This window comes from Pimephales promelas, chromosome 5, assembly GCF_988280905.1.
Source record: "Pimephales promelas chromosome 5, fPimPro1.hap1.1, whole genome shotgun sequence".
Taxonomy (NCBI): domain Eukaryota; kingdom Metazoa; phylum Chordata; class Actinopteri; order Cypriniformes; family Leuciscidae; genus Pimephales; species Pimephales promelas.
The window spans coordinates 15,520,650-15,540,874 of NC_142773.1; the positions used below are offsets into that span (position 1 = coordinate 15,520,650).

Genomic DNA, 20,225 nt, shown 5'->3' on the forward strand with positions numbered 1-20,225 from the left:
TGGGAAAGTCAGCGGCCGTTCTACAATGTGGTCAGTGCCGATATGAAGAAGAATATGACTGTGTGTGTGTTGAATACTAAGCAATGCACCATATGGGCTGTGATTTTTAATTCAGATCACACATTATGAGATTAGAGTCATAGATTTAAACTCCCTGTTGGATTTCATACCAAATACATCCTTAAAATATCATTATGAGTTAAGTCTGTAAATTAGCTTATTATTTTCAACCATTGTACATGGACAAAAATGGATTCATATCAGCGATATATTTGTAAGAACAGGATATCCTCTCTTTTTTTAATATTATTATTTGTTTTGTGCCATTCTAAATTAAATTGTGAATGTATTTTGAATACTCAAAGGCATTTAAATGCAATTCTTGAATTTGCATGGAATTTGAATTGAGTTTCAAATCGGCTTCAGAATTGGAACAAAAGACAGAACAAAAAATATATATACAGTATGCCATGTATTAGTATGTCATATTAAATAAATTAACAGAATGCTTTACCTGTGTTCAATTTTTTGTTTATTTGTAAATGTAAATTTCTCTTCCTGTTTAAATCACCTTAATGGAGACACTTTTTTCAATTGTGAATTTTGCAAGGATAAATAATAATTCACAGAAATTATTTTAAAGGGGTGGTTGATTGCGATTTCACTTTTTTCATTTTAAATAGTGTATAATGTTGCTGTTGGTGCATGAACAGTATATACAAAGTTGCAGCGCTGAAAGTTCAATGTGAGCGCAGAGATATCGTCTTTTAAAAATCAGGAAGTGTAATGCCTACAAAAATGACTCGATTGGGGCTACAACGGGTTTTATACGTAACCCATGCATTTGCATCAACCCTCCCTCCGGAATATCCAAAAAAGGGCATGGCTATATTTCTGCGGCTCGTCGAAAGTGTGTTATGTTCACCCAGCTGTCAGGTCTTCTGTGTCCGGGCTTCCCACGGACGTTGTAGTTTGTCAACAATGGATACAATTTATTTTTGATTATGTTCCTGAAAATAAGATGCGCATTTTAAGAAAAACAGCTTCCAGAATGTCCACGAATTCAATGGCGGACTCAATGTTACTAAAACATGAAGCAGTTCCAACTTTAAAACCAGAGGCAGCCGTTGTTGGGCCACAACCTGTAAGTAGGCTAAGACTTAATCATTTTAAATGTATTTGCATGTATAATTCCAGACATAATGTTTAGTTAGCTTTATAGCTAACTAGCTTTTTTAGTTTAGCTTTATAGCTACTAGGCTACTAAATATGCTATTTTGTGTCTATGACAAGCGCGTACAAACATTATGGACCTGAATTTTGTATAAGTACTAATGTTGTAAATGTATTTTTCATGTATAAATACTTTATGGTGTTATTTTTCGATTTGATCTAGAACGTAAACAAATGCCAACACTGTTTGTGTATATAGTAGCCAGTTAGTTTGATGCTAAGACAAACGTGTATAAAAGTAAAAAAAAAAATTAATGGCAAATTACCATTCAGAAACGTTTTGTTAGAACCGTGTGTGGTGAGGTTCTGCTGGACTCTCTTCATCGCCGCTTTCTGGGTCTGATTCTGCAGTATTGACACCATTGTTTACATTTGACAGGGACACACATGCAACTTTCCCCGGTAAAGGTAATGAGCGTTAAGTATTCGGACAAAGTACACTACAACACACAGGCCCAAACTAACCAATCTGAGCCCGCTGCCTGTTTCTGAGGGAGTGGTTTCATAGACTCAGGAAGTCAGCAGGTCGTTCAGGGGACAGAGGAGAGCGCGGCTTACAATAAAGGTGAAATTTATGAAAAATAAGACTTTTTAAAAAAGAAAAAACAAAAATACATGTTATATTGCACCCCAATAAACACAATCATGCAAAGACAAAAAGTAGTAAACCACCCCTTTACAAAATACCCCAAACAATTTTAATTGGAGTAAAAGTTGTAGTCCCCTATATTTTAGTTTGGATTTAACTGCATTCTAGTAAACTTCATACATTAGCAATGGAGTGGGTGACTGACTCATATTGCCGTGAGGCATGATTAAACACCATGGCTGAACGCTGACCCACGAGCAGCCTAAGGCGGCCGCTACTAATACTTTCTAAATATCTTGTCATTAATGCCATGTAGTGCAGACTCTTGATATTTACTCTAACATGTAATGACAATAGCTGACCTTCTGCACGGCCCTGTTACTCAATATAACCAGAAGCACTGCTCATTTGGTTGAAAAAGTTTTGCATTACAGGATTACGTGTGAAATTACACGGCTCATTTTGTAAGAAGGCAGTGCTCTCACCTCAACACATCAGAGGTCAGGAGTCACCGGTGATTTCATGTGCGACAGGAGGAGGCAGAATTCAATTGACAAGAATGATGCTATTTCAAGGTATTACTTTTTAATCCTTCATTTTCTTTCCTCCAGGCTTTGCTGTGTTCATTTTGCCTCTCGAACGGAGGCTGAGTAAGCAAATCGATACGGTAGCCCAGCATGTTGTCTGGGGTTTAATTTGCTGTGCAGATGTAAGTAATCGAAGAATCTAGAGAAAACTATTCAAGGTGCACACTTAAAATAGAATGACCCTACTGTACTGTACAGTACTTCACGGATACCGCAAGCCACATATGTCTTGGAAGGATTGCGTCAGATCTCGTAACAGATCGCAATACCGTACTCCACTACAAAGAGCATTTAACTCTGATTTTGAGACTGCACACTGAAATGCTTCAAAGAACGTTTGTCAAGAGATATAACAGAAGAGAATAGGGGTGACTGTGAGTGCTCTTGAGTTTTGCTCCTCGCCCAATTTAAAATGTTCTAGGTCCTTTGCTGTGGAAATGTGACTCAAGACACAAAGGGCATGTAGAAATGCAGTGCTGAAACGGCAACCAAGAAACAGTGCTGTGTCAGAGCTTTGATAGAGTACATATTGTGATGTTTCCATTCAGTACCGCTAATGAGCCAAGTCAAGACAGAGGGCTGGAAAATGATTTCCTCTCCCTTTGATTGTCCAAGGTTTATGAGGACAAAGCTTGAGCGGAAAAGAAGAAGACTTTTTCATTTGTTGAGGGAAAGATGTTCACAGACTAACATCCACTGTTTCAGTTTTTCCAAAAGCATTGTTGGCTATCTGTGGTCGCAAGATACGTCGTTCCCAACATAGTTCAACACTTTGGCATTTCCTTAAACAAAAGTTCCATCGAAAATTAGTGGCTGGAATTACAGCACTCAACAGAAACAGTGTCTTGTCAGTATGACGTGGACTTTAATAGATCACACTCTTGACTACAATTAGCAAGAAAACATGCAGTAAATTAGCATTAATTAGCATTAGCAACAATTAGCATTTAGCATTAGCATTTTTGAAGAGCATGCATATGTGGATCAATACTTGAGGAGGAAATGTGATAAATGAAGAATGTAATTTTCATTACAACAGCATACACTCTGAAAGATTACGTATGGAGAAAGATATGGTGGTAGTGTGGTATTACAAGTTTATTAAATGTTTAATTTAGATTCCAATATAAACTGAGAAAGCTTTCTGTACATTGAATTTAGCATTCAAGATAAGGAGGGGGATGATATCTGGCTAATCCTGCAAAGTGTATGCCAATTACGTACTGCATATAACATGATTGCCAAAAAAATTGGTTACACTTTATTTTGATGAGCCACATTAGACATCCCAGACAGCAAACTGACATTGAATCAACGTGGAAACGACGTCTCTCATGACATCGAAACAACGTTGATTTTGCTCATCGAATTAACGTTAAACCAACGTCAGACGCGGCATTCTTCAAAGCTAAATGAAAATCGAAAATTGGTTTGCTTTCATAACGTTGAAACGTTGATTTCAAGTTGATTTTCCGTTAGTTTTGAAAGAATGACGCGTCTGACGTTGTTTCAACATTAATTCGATGAGAAATACAATGTCAGATCAATGTTGTTTCGATGTCATGTTTCCACGTTGATTCAATGTCAGTTTGCTATCTGGGATTCTACCAACTATAATATGTGTACATCAGTGGCATGTTGCATGATGATGTGCAAGAGATAATGTACATCCAGCCAGGTTGTTATCGTGGAATAAACCCTGACAGGGTAATCAGGACTCCTACGTGAAGCAGGTGCATTATCAGAATCAAGTATTCCACAGAGCTGTGTGATAAAAAAATTATAATAGTCTTCTGTCTGTACCATCTTGACTTCATTGCTGGCTTTCACTTTCACTTTTATTCTTGTGCACTGACTTGTTCGCTAAGCTGAACAGCTAATCTGAGTTCTCTCTCTCACAGATGGCCCAACATCATAGACAGTAAAAGAAATGGACAGAGCAACCCCACTGATTTCAACAGAGAATACTTGAAGCCTGATTTTTGCACTTCCTGTCTGATGTCTGAGCGACTGCGCCGGCTCAAACTGAGTAGCTTCTAGTAGCTGTGCCAAGACAAAACATTGTTGAAATATTTTGTCCTGTTGCTTTTATGGACTCTCTATCTTCTCCCTTGACTTTATGCCTCATAGACAGTAAAAGACGCCTGCGAGCTTCTCCTCCTGTCTATACGGTAATGTCTCTATTGTGTGACAGAAAGTTGTGTAGTGATGATGCAATCGTTAGCCTATTTTTCACATAAATGCCTTCGACGGGGCCGTAACGTATGATACAAAGTAATGGAGCGTTTTATACATTGTGGTGTTTCTTTAGAAATAAATAATGGACAAATTAAGTCTTTGGACGCCTCAGATGTAAAGTTATTCGCTGTCAAAGTGACGCCAAAATGAATGGGAGTCAATGGGATGCTAACAGCAAGTGAAGTTCTGCTACAATGGCGGCTCCCGCGGGGCTTCAACTTCCGGCTAATGGATTACCCCCTTGCCCAACACCGATTCTCCATGCTAAATAGGCCCCAAAAATCCAATGGTATCAACGATGCAACTATGCCGATGCTCAAAAACGGCCTGACATTGGCTTGGTTTGTCATGGCCACTACTGGAAATTGATCCCTCGTTTTAATTTGGCTAAACCGCTATAACTACAATGATGGCTAAACTAAACTACGGCTAAACCACAATGATGAAATGTAGTAGAACAAAGAGGACACGATTTACCCACAATAAAGGAACATTAATTTTGCTACAATATACAATTAAATATTTTTATGTAAAAACTTGTTCATTTGTAAAATGCTTACATTTTAGATTATTTAAAAATGAAAGTACGAGTGTACATGTGCACAGACATCTAAAAGCCAAACTTTACTTGGGCCTCCAAAATAGTAAAACGTCACAGCTGACAGTGATGATTCACACAGATCTCTTACTAGCCCTTTAGAAAAGCCTGTGACATAACTAAAGCTTCTACTGCATTTATAACAGCATTTGGGGAGGGATTGTGCAGTAATTATTTCTGTTCAACCTCTAGCTTTACTGCTCCTTCACTCATATAGAAGCAGCGAAAGCCAACTATGCGTTTTAATAATCATCCAGGGCCATTTCATGATTTCAGTGTAGAGCAACTGTGCTGCTTAAATCATACTATACTAATGTCGTAATGATTAAAGTCTGCTGGTTTCAAAGCATTTTGCTGTAGATGGTTTCCCATTGTTTTTTTATGTTCCGGTCTCAGACCTGCCACTTTGGGAATGTTGTTTTTTCTCATTAATAGTTCTTAGAGCTAAGCCTTCTGTGGCTATTATTGTTTCTAAGTTGTGCAGTTCAGGTCACAAACTTCCTACAAAGTGACTCATCTCTCAAAAAATAATGCCCATTTCTATCAGTACCATAAGGCAAGTGTATTTCTCAATTTAAAGTGGAGAAATCTTGACAGGCATCTGGATTATTATAATAGTTGCACATACTTTGAAGTCCCTAAAGGGACCTTTTCAAAAACGAGATACATTTCTCGTGAGCATGTGAAAATCTGTATATTTTTTTATTTGTATTTTTGTGAAAGTCCCTTTTAGGGGCTGCATAATTTTTTTTCTCATTAAAATTATATTTAACGTTTTCACTGCAAATGTCAAATCCATTGAAAATGATTATTCTGTCAAGTAACTGCTCTTCAATTATTATTATTGTTGTTAAAAAATCACCTCATCATCATCATCATTTTTAACACATTCATGCAACATTTCTGTAGCTCAATGGGAACACAGTGAGTTCCAAAGAGACACTTGCCTCACTCTGATCCTTTGTCCTTTGCAGAGTTTCTTTGGAAAATGAATCATTTACACATAATTTCTTCACATTTTTTATGATATTTGTTTTCTTTTCTTCATCTTTTTTTTTTTTTGACTGTTATTCCTCTTTCTGAAATTGAGGCTCTGTTTTCATTATATTCTCCGAGCAAACATCGTAAAGCCAAAACACCAACACAATCTCATGCCAATTCATATTTATATTTTTGGTGAATTTGAATGATCTCATTTGGGTCATTGGTTGATTGAAGCTGAATCTAAATGCAGCAGTTTTAATTTTAATTACAAGAACAAACTCAAATCAAAACAGAATCTAGTAACACTTTAAAATAATGGTCCATAGTTAATAATATGCGGGAAGTAATAGGTACTGCATTAACACCCAAGTTAAAACTATTAACGAATATGGAAGCAATATTAACTAAGCAGTAATAGGTAATTTAGCACAAAGGTAGTTCCTTGGTAGCTATTTGATTATTAAGAAATATATCCTCATTGAGAACTTGTGAACTAAGAAATAATAACCAATTAATTACTAATCACAAAAGTAACATGTCTAAAAAGTGAACAATTGTGGGGGTTTTACTCTTAACATGGTCATAACATTTCAGAAGCATGTGCCTTAAATGGGTTCTTTGTGGAAACAAGTTTACGAATATTACATCTGCCCAAATAGATATAGCTGCCTGAGGAGGACTTCTCTTTAGGATATGAACATAAACATGTTCACTTGTCAAAAACAATTTGCATCTTTAAAGGGACACTATGCAGTTATTTTAGCTTAATTTAACATCTTCAGAGTTATTGAAATGGTTATATGACTTCTTTCGGGTTGAATGGTGGGCATCTCGACCCCCCCTGGTGCCTGTGAGCGGAAAAATCTCACTTGCAGTTTCGGTGCGCCAAGCCGCCGGCCTCAGCATCAGGATTATCGCGTGATATCAGCTCTCGCGATGTAACATATTCCTTTACGGCAACACTGCACATATCCAGGAACAAGGTCGAGAGGGATGGAGTTTGTCACATTATCGCCATGGCTGAGCCGGCATATAAGATACAGAAAGCTAGGAAAGCATTGTCGGAGGAACAGAGAAAGAGGAAACAGCAGACTGACCGAGCGAGGAGTCAGACACGAGTATAGCCGTAATTTGCGGGTGTGATATTGAAACATATCGCAGCAAGGATGTACCATTACAAACAAATAAAACATCTCCAGGTAACTCTAGTAGAGCATTCATTTAGTTTGTTTGTTAAATAAGAGGCGATCTGAAATGTGTTGTTTTGGAAATCAAGTGACCAAAGCGGTTGTTGCCGCTGCGATCAGTTTCAGTGGATTCAGTGTTCTGTTGTGACGCGCACTGTCTTCAAATGGACGCTCGCTCAATCCGTTGCGGGGACTGAGAGACTCATTACGGTGAAATCACAAAACCCAATGCAAAAAACACATCCCTGCTTGAAATACAGCCACTAATAAACAATCGGTTTTGATGAGGAAAATAAACTATACTATTAGTAGGGATTAGAAGAACCCAGAACCTGTGACACACATGGCTTCCTCTGGACCATTAATGTTCATGGGGATATGTATTTAATCACGTGAAAATTCTCACCACTAACAGGGGTTCTCAACTCCAGACCTCACGACAAATTAAACACAACATACTATTGTATACTATGTAACACGTCACGCTCTCCTTGAGTGGTATTTACGACAGTAACGTTAAAAACAAGTACTCCACAGTCACTCTAGGGGTCGCTGTTTGACAAAAACAGCATTTCTGCCTGGTGTCCCTTTAATGAAGAAATTGGCTGCATTTATGTTACGATAAGTGCAAAACCACATCTTCCAGATTACAGTGTTTGTTAGAATATTAGTGCCTTACAGAACCTGTACAGTATTTGTCAAATTTAAAATTAAATAACTTGTATTATTTGTAAAAAAAAAAAAAAACATCTTAACACCTCACTAACTACTTAAGCGTTACCTTGTCATCCCGCAGCAACTACTGATGTGGCCCATTATTCTAAACTGAAAATCATGTTAACTCCACAGGTTTTACTTAATGAGGAGTTAACATGTTTTTCACTTTAGAATAATGGGCCACATCACTAGTAGTTGCTGCGGGATGACAAGGTAACGCTTAAGCAGTTAGTGAGGAGTTAAAATGTTTTTCACAAATAATCCAAGTTAAGTTGCATCTTCATTAAAGATGCAAATTGTTTTTGACAAGTGAACATCAATGTTTATGTTCATATCCTAAAGAGAAGTCCTCCTCAGGCAGCTACTGTAACATAAAGGTATAGGTCTTAGGAGTCTGAGATATATTGAACTGACATTCAATAGAGCTCATAATAGTGAACTAATCCAATCATGAGAGTGTCAGCATCACTTCCTAATTATTTAAGATAAAAATAAAATAAAAAAAAAACCCCGTCATTATTAGTATTATTTTATGTGTAAGTTTTAAATAAACAGAGAACATACGTCCATCCTTTGGCAAGAGTAGTAGTCACAATCTCAACCTGTAGCTATATGTATTTGGGCAGATGTAATATTCGTAAACTTGTTTCCACAAGGAACCCATTTGAGGCACATGCTTCTGAAATGTTATGACCATGTTAAGAGTATAAAACCCCCACAATTGTTCACTTTTTAGACATATTACTTTTGTGATTAGTAATTAATTGGTTATTATTTCTTAGTTCACAAGTAGTTCTCAATGAGGATAAATTCTTTAGTAATAATCAAATACCTACCAAGGAACTACCTTTGTACTAAATTACCTATTACCTAATGCTTAGTTAATATTGCTTCCATATTAGTTAATAGTATTAACTTGGGTGTTAATGCAGTACTATTACTTCCCGTATAGCTACTTGTTAATTACGGACCATTATTTTTAAAGTGTTACCCAGAATCTTAGAAAAAAGGATCACAAACAGAACAACCAACTTAAAGGTGCATTGAGCATACATGCATGCTTAAACAATCGCCTGATGGGTTGAATGAGCCCTTCTCTGATCACTGCGATCGCCTCTATAATCCTGTACAGTAAAGGGATTCGGGATGGAGTTTGAGACCGGGCGTGACGTCATGCGCGTTCATGCTCACCTGGCTATGTCTGGCAGGTTTGTATATTCGCCACCATGCTCCGTTTCAGCAAAGACAACACGAGCAACAAAACTTTAGTCAACCTTCGACAAAAGTAGAAAATGGATTCAAAGAGACTGGTTTGTAGTTCAGTCCAAACCCAAACGCAAACTCCACGTAAGACAAAGAAAATAAAACTTTTGTCTAGTGCCAGGCGTCGGAATATGACAAGAGTCAACATCGGGAAGGCTTTCAACAAATGGAGAGCGGTCTGCTCTAGGGCTCAAACGGGATACAAAGTAATAACTTATATTATTCATGAACGTGTTTCCATAATTATACAATCATAAGTGGATACAGTAAACAAATAAAACAGTTCAACATGGAGATAGATGGACACAAAAACCGAAATTTTCTACTACCCCCGTTTCCCCTCACACATAAGTGTGTAAATTACTCAAATTCCTTTCCTTTAATATATATTTAAATGACTTGCAGAATTATAACCTCTGAAGACATTATGACTGTAACAAAAGATTTGTGCGGTTGATGCTCGTTTGGTAATGAACAGCTCGTGTGGTCCATGAGCCTCTGGTTGCAATTTCGCTTGTCGCCAGATGGGGCATAGTTTTGCAAAAACTCAGAGTCTTGCGCAATGCACCTTAACATAACGTAGAACTGACAATGATCTGAAAGACAAAGAGTTTAAATACACAGCAAACAGAGGAAATAATGAGACATAATTAACGAGACACATCTGAACAGAACTTAATCAGTCACCATAGAGACAAACAGGGAGAGAATGGAAGACAATTAACAAACTGACAGAAAAACACTAGAACTGTAAAACAAATTTTTTTTCATCTGATATTCTTACGCCCCAGTGATGTGTTCTTCATGCGATCTTCATGCTCTTCATGCTTATTTTTGTATAAAAATCCATACGAAATCCATACACCCCGTAAAATAGTTACATTTTTTTTCCATGAGGCTAGGTAGCAAAAGGCCTTAAAATCAAATAAAACAAGCTAGGTTTGAATGATATTGATCCTATAAATATACAGAGATAAAGAAATCTCAATGTATCATGACTCAGCAATAAATCACTGTTCAAAGAAATACTTCACCCAAAAATATGAAGATGAAAACATTTATAAACCCAAGTTCACAGAGCCCAATTCAACATCAATAACATCAAACTTAGTTCTTGTGTGTTGTGTGAGGTTATGACACCAACATCAATAAGCCAAGATGTTATTGATGTGCAGGTATATTTGATTTGGCATATTTGACTCTGTGTATACATGAACTGATCAATGATTGTAATTTTTTTGCGAATGAATAACCACTTACATTTCTGGTCGTCATCAAAATTGATTGTTTTGCTTCAGGACATTTGGATTAAACCAAAAAGTTGTTTACCCTTCACGTCCTTTTTGGTGTTTTTGGACCCCACTGATTTTCCAGCTTCACATGGACAAAACCTACAGAGACATTCTACAAAGACATCTTAATAAAGGATAAAATAAAGTCATGTAAAACGATAAGTAAATGGGTCAGGTAAGGGTTAGGTGAAGTAATTCCTTTAACTGTTATGTCTCTAAATTCCATTTTGTCTAGTTAAAACGAACCAGAGTTTTTTAATGTTTTGTATTCATGAAGTATTGCTGTATAAAATTCTTAATTTGCCATGACTCTTCAGGAACTCAATTTAATGTCATGCAGCAACCCAATCCAACAAACATATTTCGTGGAGATAGATGCATACACACATATCCACATTCTTTTGGTTTGGGTCGAAGGGGGGAGGGGGATACTTCCTTCCTTCCATAATGGAGGACATATACCTCTGCGACCGGTTCATCTTTGCCAGCTGTGCTACTGAGGTGCAGGAGATGATTACCACACAAATAAGCTCCAGTTCCCGAATCCCTCATCTCTGCTGGCAGCACGAGGAAAATAACGAAAGAAAGCGGAGCAACAAAGAGTCGGGAAGGAAGAGGGAGTAGAGGGTGAAGTGAGCAACAGAGAGTGAAATGAACAGACAGAGGGAATGGGAAACTGCAGGGAAAAGGGGAAGAGTAAGGCAGGGCAAAGGTTTAGGAACATTTCAATTACTGTGTAAACAGACAACAAAGGCCCGGGACACTAGAAACTATAAGAGTCTTTAGCCCCAAGGGAAACTCATTTCCCCCCCTCAACTCTACTCCTCAAAGAAATAATGTCAGAGACACAGCAAACATTTGATGTTCCGTCTCGGCTGACAGACTTTTATTACATCTGAAATTATCTTCGAAAGCTTGGGAGTAATAAATTGCCCGTAGAGATTAAACGCAAGCAACTTTCCCAAAAGCAGAGGTCACTTTTAAGGTGTTCGTGGAGAAGTGTCTAGAGTATTTTTAATTTCACTTTAATTAATGTTGTAATTGCTTTTGTAATTGGTTGGAGATTTGGGTCACACACAGCTAATAGTTCACTGATTCTTCAGAAATTGGACAAAAACATGACCCACAACATTACATCCAATTAATTTTTAGAACGCCGTGTTTTCTACATTTTCACACTTGCAATATTTCATTAAAATGATGACATTACATGAGCACATTGCATCTGAAGCACCTCAAAGATTTCTGAGCGCTATACCGTGGAAAAGTTGGGGTCAGATCAGCAAGGATGCATTCAATTGTATCAAAAAGTGACAGTTAAGTCAATGTGTTGGCAAATATGTCCAAATATGTGTTTTCTTAAATAAATGCTGTTTTCATAATCATCAAAGAATCGTAGAAAAAAAGTAGTTTAAAAAAAAAAAAACATTAAGCAGCAACTGTTTCAAAATTGATAATAACATCAGATTAAGTGCTCTACATACACTGTAAAAAAAGATACACCAAATCTACTCAATAAAAATGAGGCAACAGATTACAAGCAATATTATTAATTAAATTTCACAAGGTTTGGTATTGAGTAAATATTAATTAAACAAGACTCTTAAAAGTTATCCATTTAAAATGAGTAGATTCGAATAGAAAACAGAACAGAATTAATTATAATCTAAACAAAAATGTTGAGTTAATTTGAGTTAATCAATGCAATTAATTAAATCTAAATATTCCTTTCCTAGAAATAATGGCCCAGAAAGTACAGAACTTAACAAATACTCAAATGAGAATTTTATTAACAATTCACTTTTGTGCTTTCAACGCATTGTAGCACATCATTGTACACTGCATTCACAGTCTCATTTCAAGACAAAAGTAGGATCTTGCATTTCAAACCAGACATTTAAAAAGGACATAATACTGACTTCAAACTATTTAGTAAAAACAAAAATAAATGCCATACACGTGTCCATAAACCTGTTTCCATGCTTTTTCACCTCACATAGCCACTAAATTGGGTCAATAAAGATCTTAAAATAAAAATACTCCATAAATACTCCATAAATCCTTAAAGGTCCCGTTCTCCATGTTTTTTTTTTAAGCTTTGATTGTGTTCATGTTTCGCGTGTAAAAAACACTGTATTTTTCACACAATTTACTTATCTGTATACTGCTGTTTTCACTGTCCAAAAAACGGCCCGATTGACTTACTTGTTCTATGAAGTTTATCATTTTACAGGTATTATTTATGCTCTAACAGCAACATTACACACTAACTAAAGTTTAAAAAATGGAATCGAGAAGAATGGGACCTTTAAAGTGCAATTTGTACAGAGTAAAATACATTTGTACTTTGAACTTACAACAATTGAAATGTCATGACATTCGTGGGAAAAATCAGTACTAACTTACAAACATCAATGTGCAATTCTCAAGTAAGACATTGTGTAGCACAAAAGTCTGCACTGCAATACAGTCTCATTTCAAGCCTGACGTTTGCTCTAGAGGGATTGGACTTTGTTGATCCAGTTCCAAGAAAAGTTTTTGGAATACCTCAAAGGTGTACAAAGGTGATAATCGAGATTCAGCGCGTAGGTCAAGCCAAGGAGGACAGAGCAAGGCCGCTGCAATATTTCCAAGTCCTGTGATGACGATTCCAATGTTCTTTGGGTAGTTGCTTGTAGAAGCTTCAGGTTTTGGGGTCAGAGTAATGGCCATTATGAACTGTTCCTTCAAGTTCTCAGTGTCCTGCAACATAAAATTGTAGTGTCTTAGTATAAAACTGTCAGAAGTATATTGCAAGCATATAGCAGAACTAGACAATACATTCATTATGGTTTTCATAGCTTATAAATCTATTTTATTACATTTTATTTTCTCACAGGCCTTGGTCTCAAATTGTTTTCTTCTCTATTTTGATGTTTTTTTCTTTATTTTTTTATGTTTGTTGTAGTCTACAAATGTTCTTCCATTGTAATGAGGGATTTATGGTGTTCCACTACTATTATATCCCTCTCTATAGGCTACAGTATCCATAGACATAATATATACATAGACGCCCTATTGGCCGCTTTGGAACGTTGCTGCGGAATAAACACACACAAAAAATATATTTAATATTTAGCTCTTTGTGCTAAATTTCAGTTTTATTGATCAGTAATAGGCTAGCCATTATAACAGAAGTAGCTTCAGTCAAACATACTGTTAAAATAGCCTAAATATAAAGTTATGAAACTTTACTTTGCCTTCAGCCAAAACTATTTACCAGGGAACCATTAATAGATTAATGAGACCAAAGATAAACACAAATTATACGAATTATATCTCATGTTTAACCTCTTGACTAGAGACATCCGAGCCAGCGGCAACCGTCAGAAGCACTGGCCGTGGTACGGCTGTTCCAGGCGGGGGAGACGAGCGCTGGGCGGGGGCGCAGCAACTCCGAAAACTTCAGATCAAATTTTTAAATAGGCTCTATCTTTATAAACAAACCACATATTTGAGCTTTAAACAACTACATTGTCGACTGAAAAACTATTAAAACTACATTGCGTGACACAATAAGGAGTTTTCTTTTTAAATCAATCAAAGTTCCCAAAAGCGTTGCCATATGGAGTTTAACCGTAGAGACGGAACGGACTATTTTCTTTAGCGGAAGCAATACAATCGTTTTTAAATCAATAAACTCCTTTTTAAATCAGTAAATCGTGTCAAATTATTTATTTATTTGGTAAGTAGCCATGTAATAAGCAGGAAAATATAGAGCAAGGTGGTTGTTAGCGAATACGACCCCTTCTTCATCTCCGCTTCGCATCGCGGTCATAAATCAGCCTGTCAGGTTTTCTATTTGCCATAACAACGCCTCGCTCGACATTATCCCTTACATATAACCACTACATGCGTTCTTTTTACTAGTCCAGTGAAAACAAAATAAGTTTTCTTACCTTAGTCAACCAGCTGCAAGATGAGCAAGTGGAAGACGACGAACATTCACCGTCTGCTTGCTTAACGTATCTGTTCCGCCGTCTGGTGCACTTTGACAGGAAGTGCTTTTGCCTGATTACATTAATTTGAATTCACTCAATATTCTCTCCATTTGGAATTAAATTAATAAAAAAGCTTAAGTTTCATTTAACTACAATGGGTGGTTTTTATTCCAAACATTTTTATTTGAATAAAATTAATAAAAATGCTTAAGTTTTAATTAACAATAATGGGTGGTTTTTATTCCAAACATTTTTATTTGAAATGTAATTAAATATTTGCCTCAAAATCAAAAACACAATTATATTGAATACATTTTAACCAAAAACATTAATTCAAATCTACATCACCACAGAATCATTTCTTACAGTGTATTTCCATAATTTCAGCAACATCCTAACTGGATATTACATTTAATGCAAGTGTGACAAGCAAAATTGTGTCAGTTCTATCTGTCAACACTCACATTTTCTGTAGCATCGATTATGTGACTCAAACAGCCATGATCCTCTTTTTAAGTCAAACTGGAGAACATGATTATCAGGTGTTACAAACTTGTGGAGTTCCTGCAAATTAAGTGATGCTGTTATTAAAACGAAAGGGGACATACATACAATTTCTAACATTTTTCAATTAAGCTTTTTTATGCTGATAATATCATTTGTAATTAAAACAATAAATAATTGAATAATTCTACTAGTCTTTAGGACATAAGAAACTTAAAATATTAATAAATATAGAAGATATATGGTAACTCTGTAAAGTGCATAGTCTACATTTCCAATTAAAAATCCAAAAGAAAAATAGGATGATGATATTCCAGTATTTTAAAGATATCACATGCATGATTGATTTAGTCTCTTTGTGAATATGAAACTGTTTTTCTTCCTCATATCTTAACAAACCACATTTTGAAATTGTAATTAATGCTTTATACTCACAGTGCTTTAAAGGGAACCCTCTTGTGAGAGTATATACTGTGAAGAAGGAATTCATTTTTAGTATGTTTTTTTAATCTATTTATGCCTCTCAAACCTCAAACGGAACATAAAGACTATGTAACACAATACAATAACCAATTTAACCAAAGCAAGCGACTTACCATTTTAAGTTCTTTAACTTGAAGGGAATATAAGCACATCAATGTACTTTTTTTTCAGGGCACATTCTCCAACAACAACAAAAAAATAAAATAAAAATAAAAATGGGGGAAAAAAAGAAAAGAAATGAATGCGCAAAAGGAGGGGCATGCAGGGAGAGATGAATTGAAAAGGGGTGGGGGCACAAGAGTTATGCTTTATGAATTGCTCAGTGTGAAAGTGTTAAGGCAGGAAGATGCACTCGTGGGGAAACCAGCATTCATGCTCCATCCCATTTAACAGCTGACCCGAGAGAGAGAACATCCAACCTGCCACCCCCGGAGAGAACAGATGGATCTAAATAAATTTCACTTTTAACTCCTGCGAAAAGCGGCTTCAGTTGAGCATTTTCGTCAGGCGTGCGTCAACTTCTATTGCGCGCGAGCGGGGATTTGTGAAGGCACGCGCACCTGCCTTCAACTGATATCGAGATAATTTAGACCTCTTCCGAAAGGATTGTTTTCCATTGCGGACAGTTGCTCGGAGGATTTCCAAGTGTTGTTCGGATACCAGAAGTGTAACTCATGTCAGGTAGTGCCCCTCTTTCCGAAATCTGTGTGATGGTGATGTTAACTTGAGAGCGCGGTTTGAAAACATCTCTGATTCTGAGTTGCAGGACACAAAGAGGATTTGAGAGGAGGAAACATGTATGGCTGAAGGATGAGGGCTCGGAGTGTTGGTCCTAGACCGCCTGACCTGATGCTCTTATGGGAGGGTCTCCGCTGGGGTTGTGTGCTCGTCTCTCTGGCTGTGTATGTGGGCTCCGTGGAGCCGCTCGGGTGGCTGCTGTCCGATAAAGGTCCTTTCCACCGCTCTCAGGAATTCATTGAGTTCACCGAGCGATACCAACACGGCTTCACAACCAGATACAAAATATACAGGTACGAGAGATCTGAAATACAGTAGCCTACTTTGAAAGAATGAATTCAGAGGTAACTCTCCTTTGGTTATGTGAAGTGTAGAAGCCAGGGTCAGACTCTGTTTGCTCTTTAAACCCATCTTAGTGTTTATTTAACCCGGACTAGAGTGTTTCTGTACTGAATCCTGAATCATGAAGCATGACTGATTCGCCGTAAACTCGAGGCTACAGGTAACCACTATAACTCGAATCTTTTTAATTCTGTTCACTAAAAAAGATTTGTATCTTCGTATCATATTCATTCAGCTCTACAAATAATTAATTATCATTGAGGACTTTAGTTGGTTTGTAGCAAAGTCCAAGTGATGTGGATGAACACAATAACTTTGTGTGAGGAACAGGGCAAAATCTCAGTTTTTTTTTTTTTACATTTATAATCATTCCGCAGTCAATTATTCAAAAAGACATATTATGTCACAACAGGGGTCATAAGACGAGCATGATTGATTGAGATTTTTGAGATTGATTGAGATTGAGCATGCCAATTGATTTTGATGTTACTGACATCAAATTCATTTGAAATCTGTCGTAACACTTCCTTTTGAATTTTAAAGTGCCTCTCTTTTATGCTTTTTCAGATATTACCTTTTATATATTCTCGCTTAGCCAGACCTTCAGACGTGTGATAGAAGGACTGCAATTTCAGCTTTCATTGGTCAAGGACCGCCCAAGAGGGTGTTTGACTGACATGCAATGCAACCAATCACAGTTCATTTTTTCTGCATCATGTTTAGAGGCATAAAGTCGATGTGCCTATGATAACAGACTGGTGTGCATTTAATAAATTATTCATTTTTCATTTCATTTTTCAAATTATTTATTATTCATTCATTTTCCCAAACACCTCCTTTGAGTGACGCTAATCTGCGGCGATTGGTCAAATGGCCCAGTCAGTTGTTGGTAAACCATAGGCAGAGATTGTCAGCAACGGAACGCCCATAACCAGGATTATAGCTTGTCAAGTGTTGAAAATTGTATTTAGTGTTTAAACAAACATGTCAGAAAAAGTGCACTTTCCACACGGTCCCTTACTCTTACTCCGTCAAGAGCTTGCTTTCCTGCGAAACTCACATTGCGGCGGCTTTTGAGGGACAGTGCTTATTATATAGAGCGAAGTCATATTTGGCTAAGTCGTTTAGGAGGTAATTGCCATCAAAAACAAAACTAACTTTAGCCCGCTTAGAAGCTGCGCAGAGTGTACACAACACACACAACACAATATAACTATATTGTGCATGCTACAGAAAACATAACATAAAACATACTTACAGATTGTGATTTGGAGGAGGACGAACCTGATCCATACACTGGATACTGAGCCCTCCTTTGGGAACAACCGGCTTGCGAATCCACATTTGAATTCATTTATGTTCTTCAATGATTCGCCATTAAAATGATGAGAACACAAGGTTCGGGCTATACTGTTGTGGTATCGTTGCAAATATGAACTGATTGTTCACATGCTCGTCCCTGGGCAATGAAAACAAGTGGCTGAACTGTCTTTGCAATGTAGAACACAGCGTCTTCTCGACATGACGCTATTCAGCTGAAGTTTTTGAATGTGTTCTAGATTAGACTTCAAGTTCACACTCTCCCGCCCACAGTTGTTGAGAGCGGCCAGTGAGCTAATGTTTTATATCTACGTCACGACGTAACAAATGACTCGTTTCAAAAACAATTCATTTCATAGACTCAGAGTCGACTCTCACTTTTGAAAGACAATAACTTTATATACGGTGCACTTTCAGATATAAATCTTTGCAGGATGTTTTCATTCCCTTAGAGCTATATTCCACACTACATGAACAGTCATTTTCAAAAATCCATGATAGGTGCTCTATAATAAATAGGCCTATGTGAATTACACTTAAACCTAAAAGTAATCCTACCCACTAGGCTAATCACAACATGGAGGTGGCGGCACGTGAACTGAAGCTCGTCTCATAAATGAACCGAAAGTCAGCATGCCTACTTGCCTCACAGATCTGAGAAATATTTGAAATGTCTACTTTTAAACGGAACCATTGAAAACGAATGAAAAAAGACTGCTCTCTGCTTATGTGGGCTAATCTGTATGAAAAGTGAATTTCTCTCTGGCACCTCTGTTCAATCTTTCTGATTTTAGAACATTTTTGTTAAAGTGCCTTTTTAATGATTTATTCCAAAAAACGTAAAAATAATTTGAGCTTCAGCCTGGTTAAATCGCATTTATATATATATATATATATATATATATATATATATATATATATTAATGTATTTGGTCAAATTAAGCTATAAAATAAATAGTTTATCCCTTAAAATGCAATGGATTTTGAAAGATATCAACAACGAAAAAAAAAATGGGCAAAAAAACTTTAAACGAGATTTTCTCAGGTTTCTCAGGATCTTTACAACCATTCAAGGTATGACTTTGACTAAGATATCATTTGAAAGCTTATGGTGTCCTAAATTTTTAAATATGGGTCACTGTGACTCATTTTGCTGGATCAGGTCACAAATCGTTCTTCTTCTCACTGCAAGAGAAAGTGTGCCTCCCTTGCCTCACCAGACAAGCCTCCACTGGTAATTAGAGCCAGACCGATATATCGGCAGGACGATATTATCTGCCGATATTAGGCATTTTCTAAAATATCGGTATCGGCAGTTATAAATGGCCGATAAATGAATATTTCAAAAATAAAATAAAAACGCACAAATCACGTTTCAACCATGTCATGAGTGTTGTATAGTTTGTCCACCAGAGGGCACTCTACACGTCCCTGTTGGCAACACTCGTGTATAACGCGCCACACATCCTGCAACCTGCTGATCCAGGTTGAGTCGGGCAGAGAGAACCAGTTATGCATTATCATATTATTTTAGTTAAAACTCATAATTAACTACAAATAACTAATGTTAGGGAAATCTGTTATTATTTTTTTGTCGCGTTTCTGAAATAAATAAAAAAAAAATAATAATATCGGCCGATATATCGGAATATCGGATTTTAAAACCACCAAATATCTGTATTGGTACCGGCCTTCAAAATCCTATATCGGTCGGGCTCTACTGGTAATCAAGTACTGTGGAAACTTCCGGAGCTGAAATTCAGATATGGTAATGGTTTAGTTTCCGACAAGCGCTGTAAGCCATAGACCAATCACAACAGACTGGGCCATCTGACCAATCAGAACAGAGAAGACTCTCAGAAAGTAAAGGTTTAGAAAAACCAAATCCTTTATTGAATTGTTTCAGATACATTGAGTAAAGAGGTGATGCTGCAATACCATGAGAAAATTAAAGTGTTTTTTGACATTGGGGGCTTGTAAACCCATTTATTGCCAGAGACCTTTAAAACAAAATCAGTAACTTTTAAAATAGCATAATAGGGGCACTTTAAATCTGGGAAAAGTGAGTGTTACATTTACATTTATTCATGTAGCATTTCACCTTCTGGAGTGTTATGCCAGAAGGTGAAATTATCAGTTTAATGATCCAATTCATCACAATTACTGTCTG

General features: G+C 36.8%; 1 protein-coding gene and 2 long non-coding RNA genes across 3 annotated transcripts in view; 2 read left to right on the plus strand and 1 right to left on the minus strand.

Moving 5' to 3' along the window:
- Nucleotides 1–20,225, plus strand: part of LOC148981398 (uncharacterized) — a 169,961-nt gene that overhangs the window by 46,891 nt on the left and 102,845 nt on the right. The gene's annotated exons all lie outside the window — the stretch shown is intronic.
- LOC120461130 (uncharacterized) lies at nucleotides 12,451–15,220 on the minus strand. The gene is made up of 2 exons (XR_016168497.1): nucleotides 14,627–15,220; nucleotides 12,451–13,430 (listed from the first exon to the last, which is right to left on the minus strand). It is a non-coding gene; the product is annotated as an uncharacterized LOC120461130 (long non-coding RNA).
- brinp3b (BMP/retinoic acid inducible neural specific 3b) overlaps nucleotides 15,978–20,225 on the plus strand; it is a 32,812-nt gene continuing 28,564 nt past the window's right edge. The window contains exons 1-2 of the mRNA XM_039661224.2: nucleotides 15,978–16,336; nucleotides 16,422–16,686. Of these exons, the coding sequence (XP_039517158.2) occupies nucleotides 16,466–16,686 (221 nt within the window). The 5' untranslated portion in view covers nucleotides 15,978–16,336; nucleotides 16,422–16,465. The remainder of the gene's footprint in view (nucleotides 16,337–16,421; nucleotides 16,687–20,225) is intronic.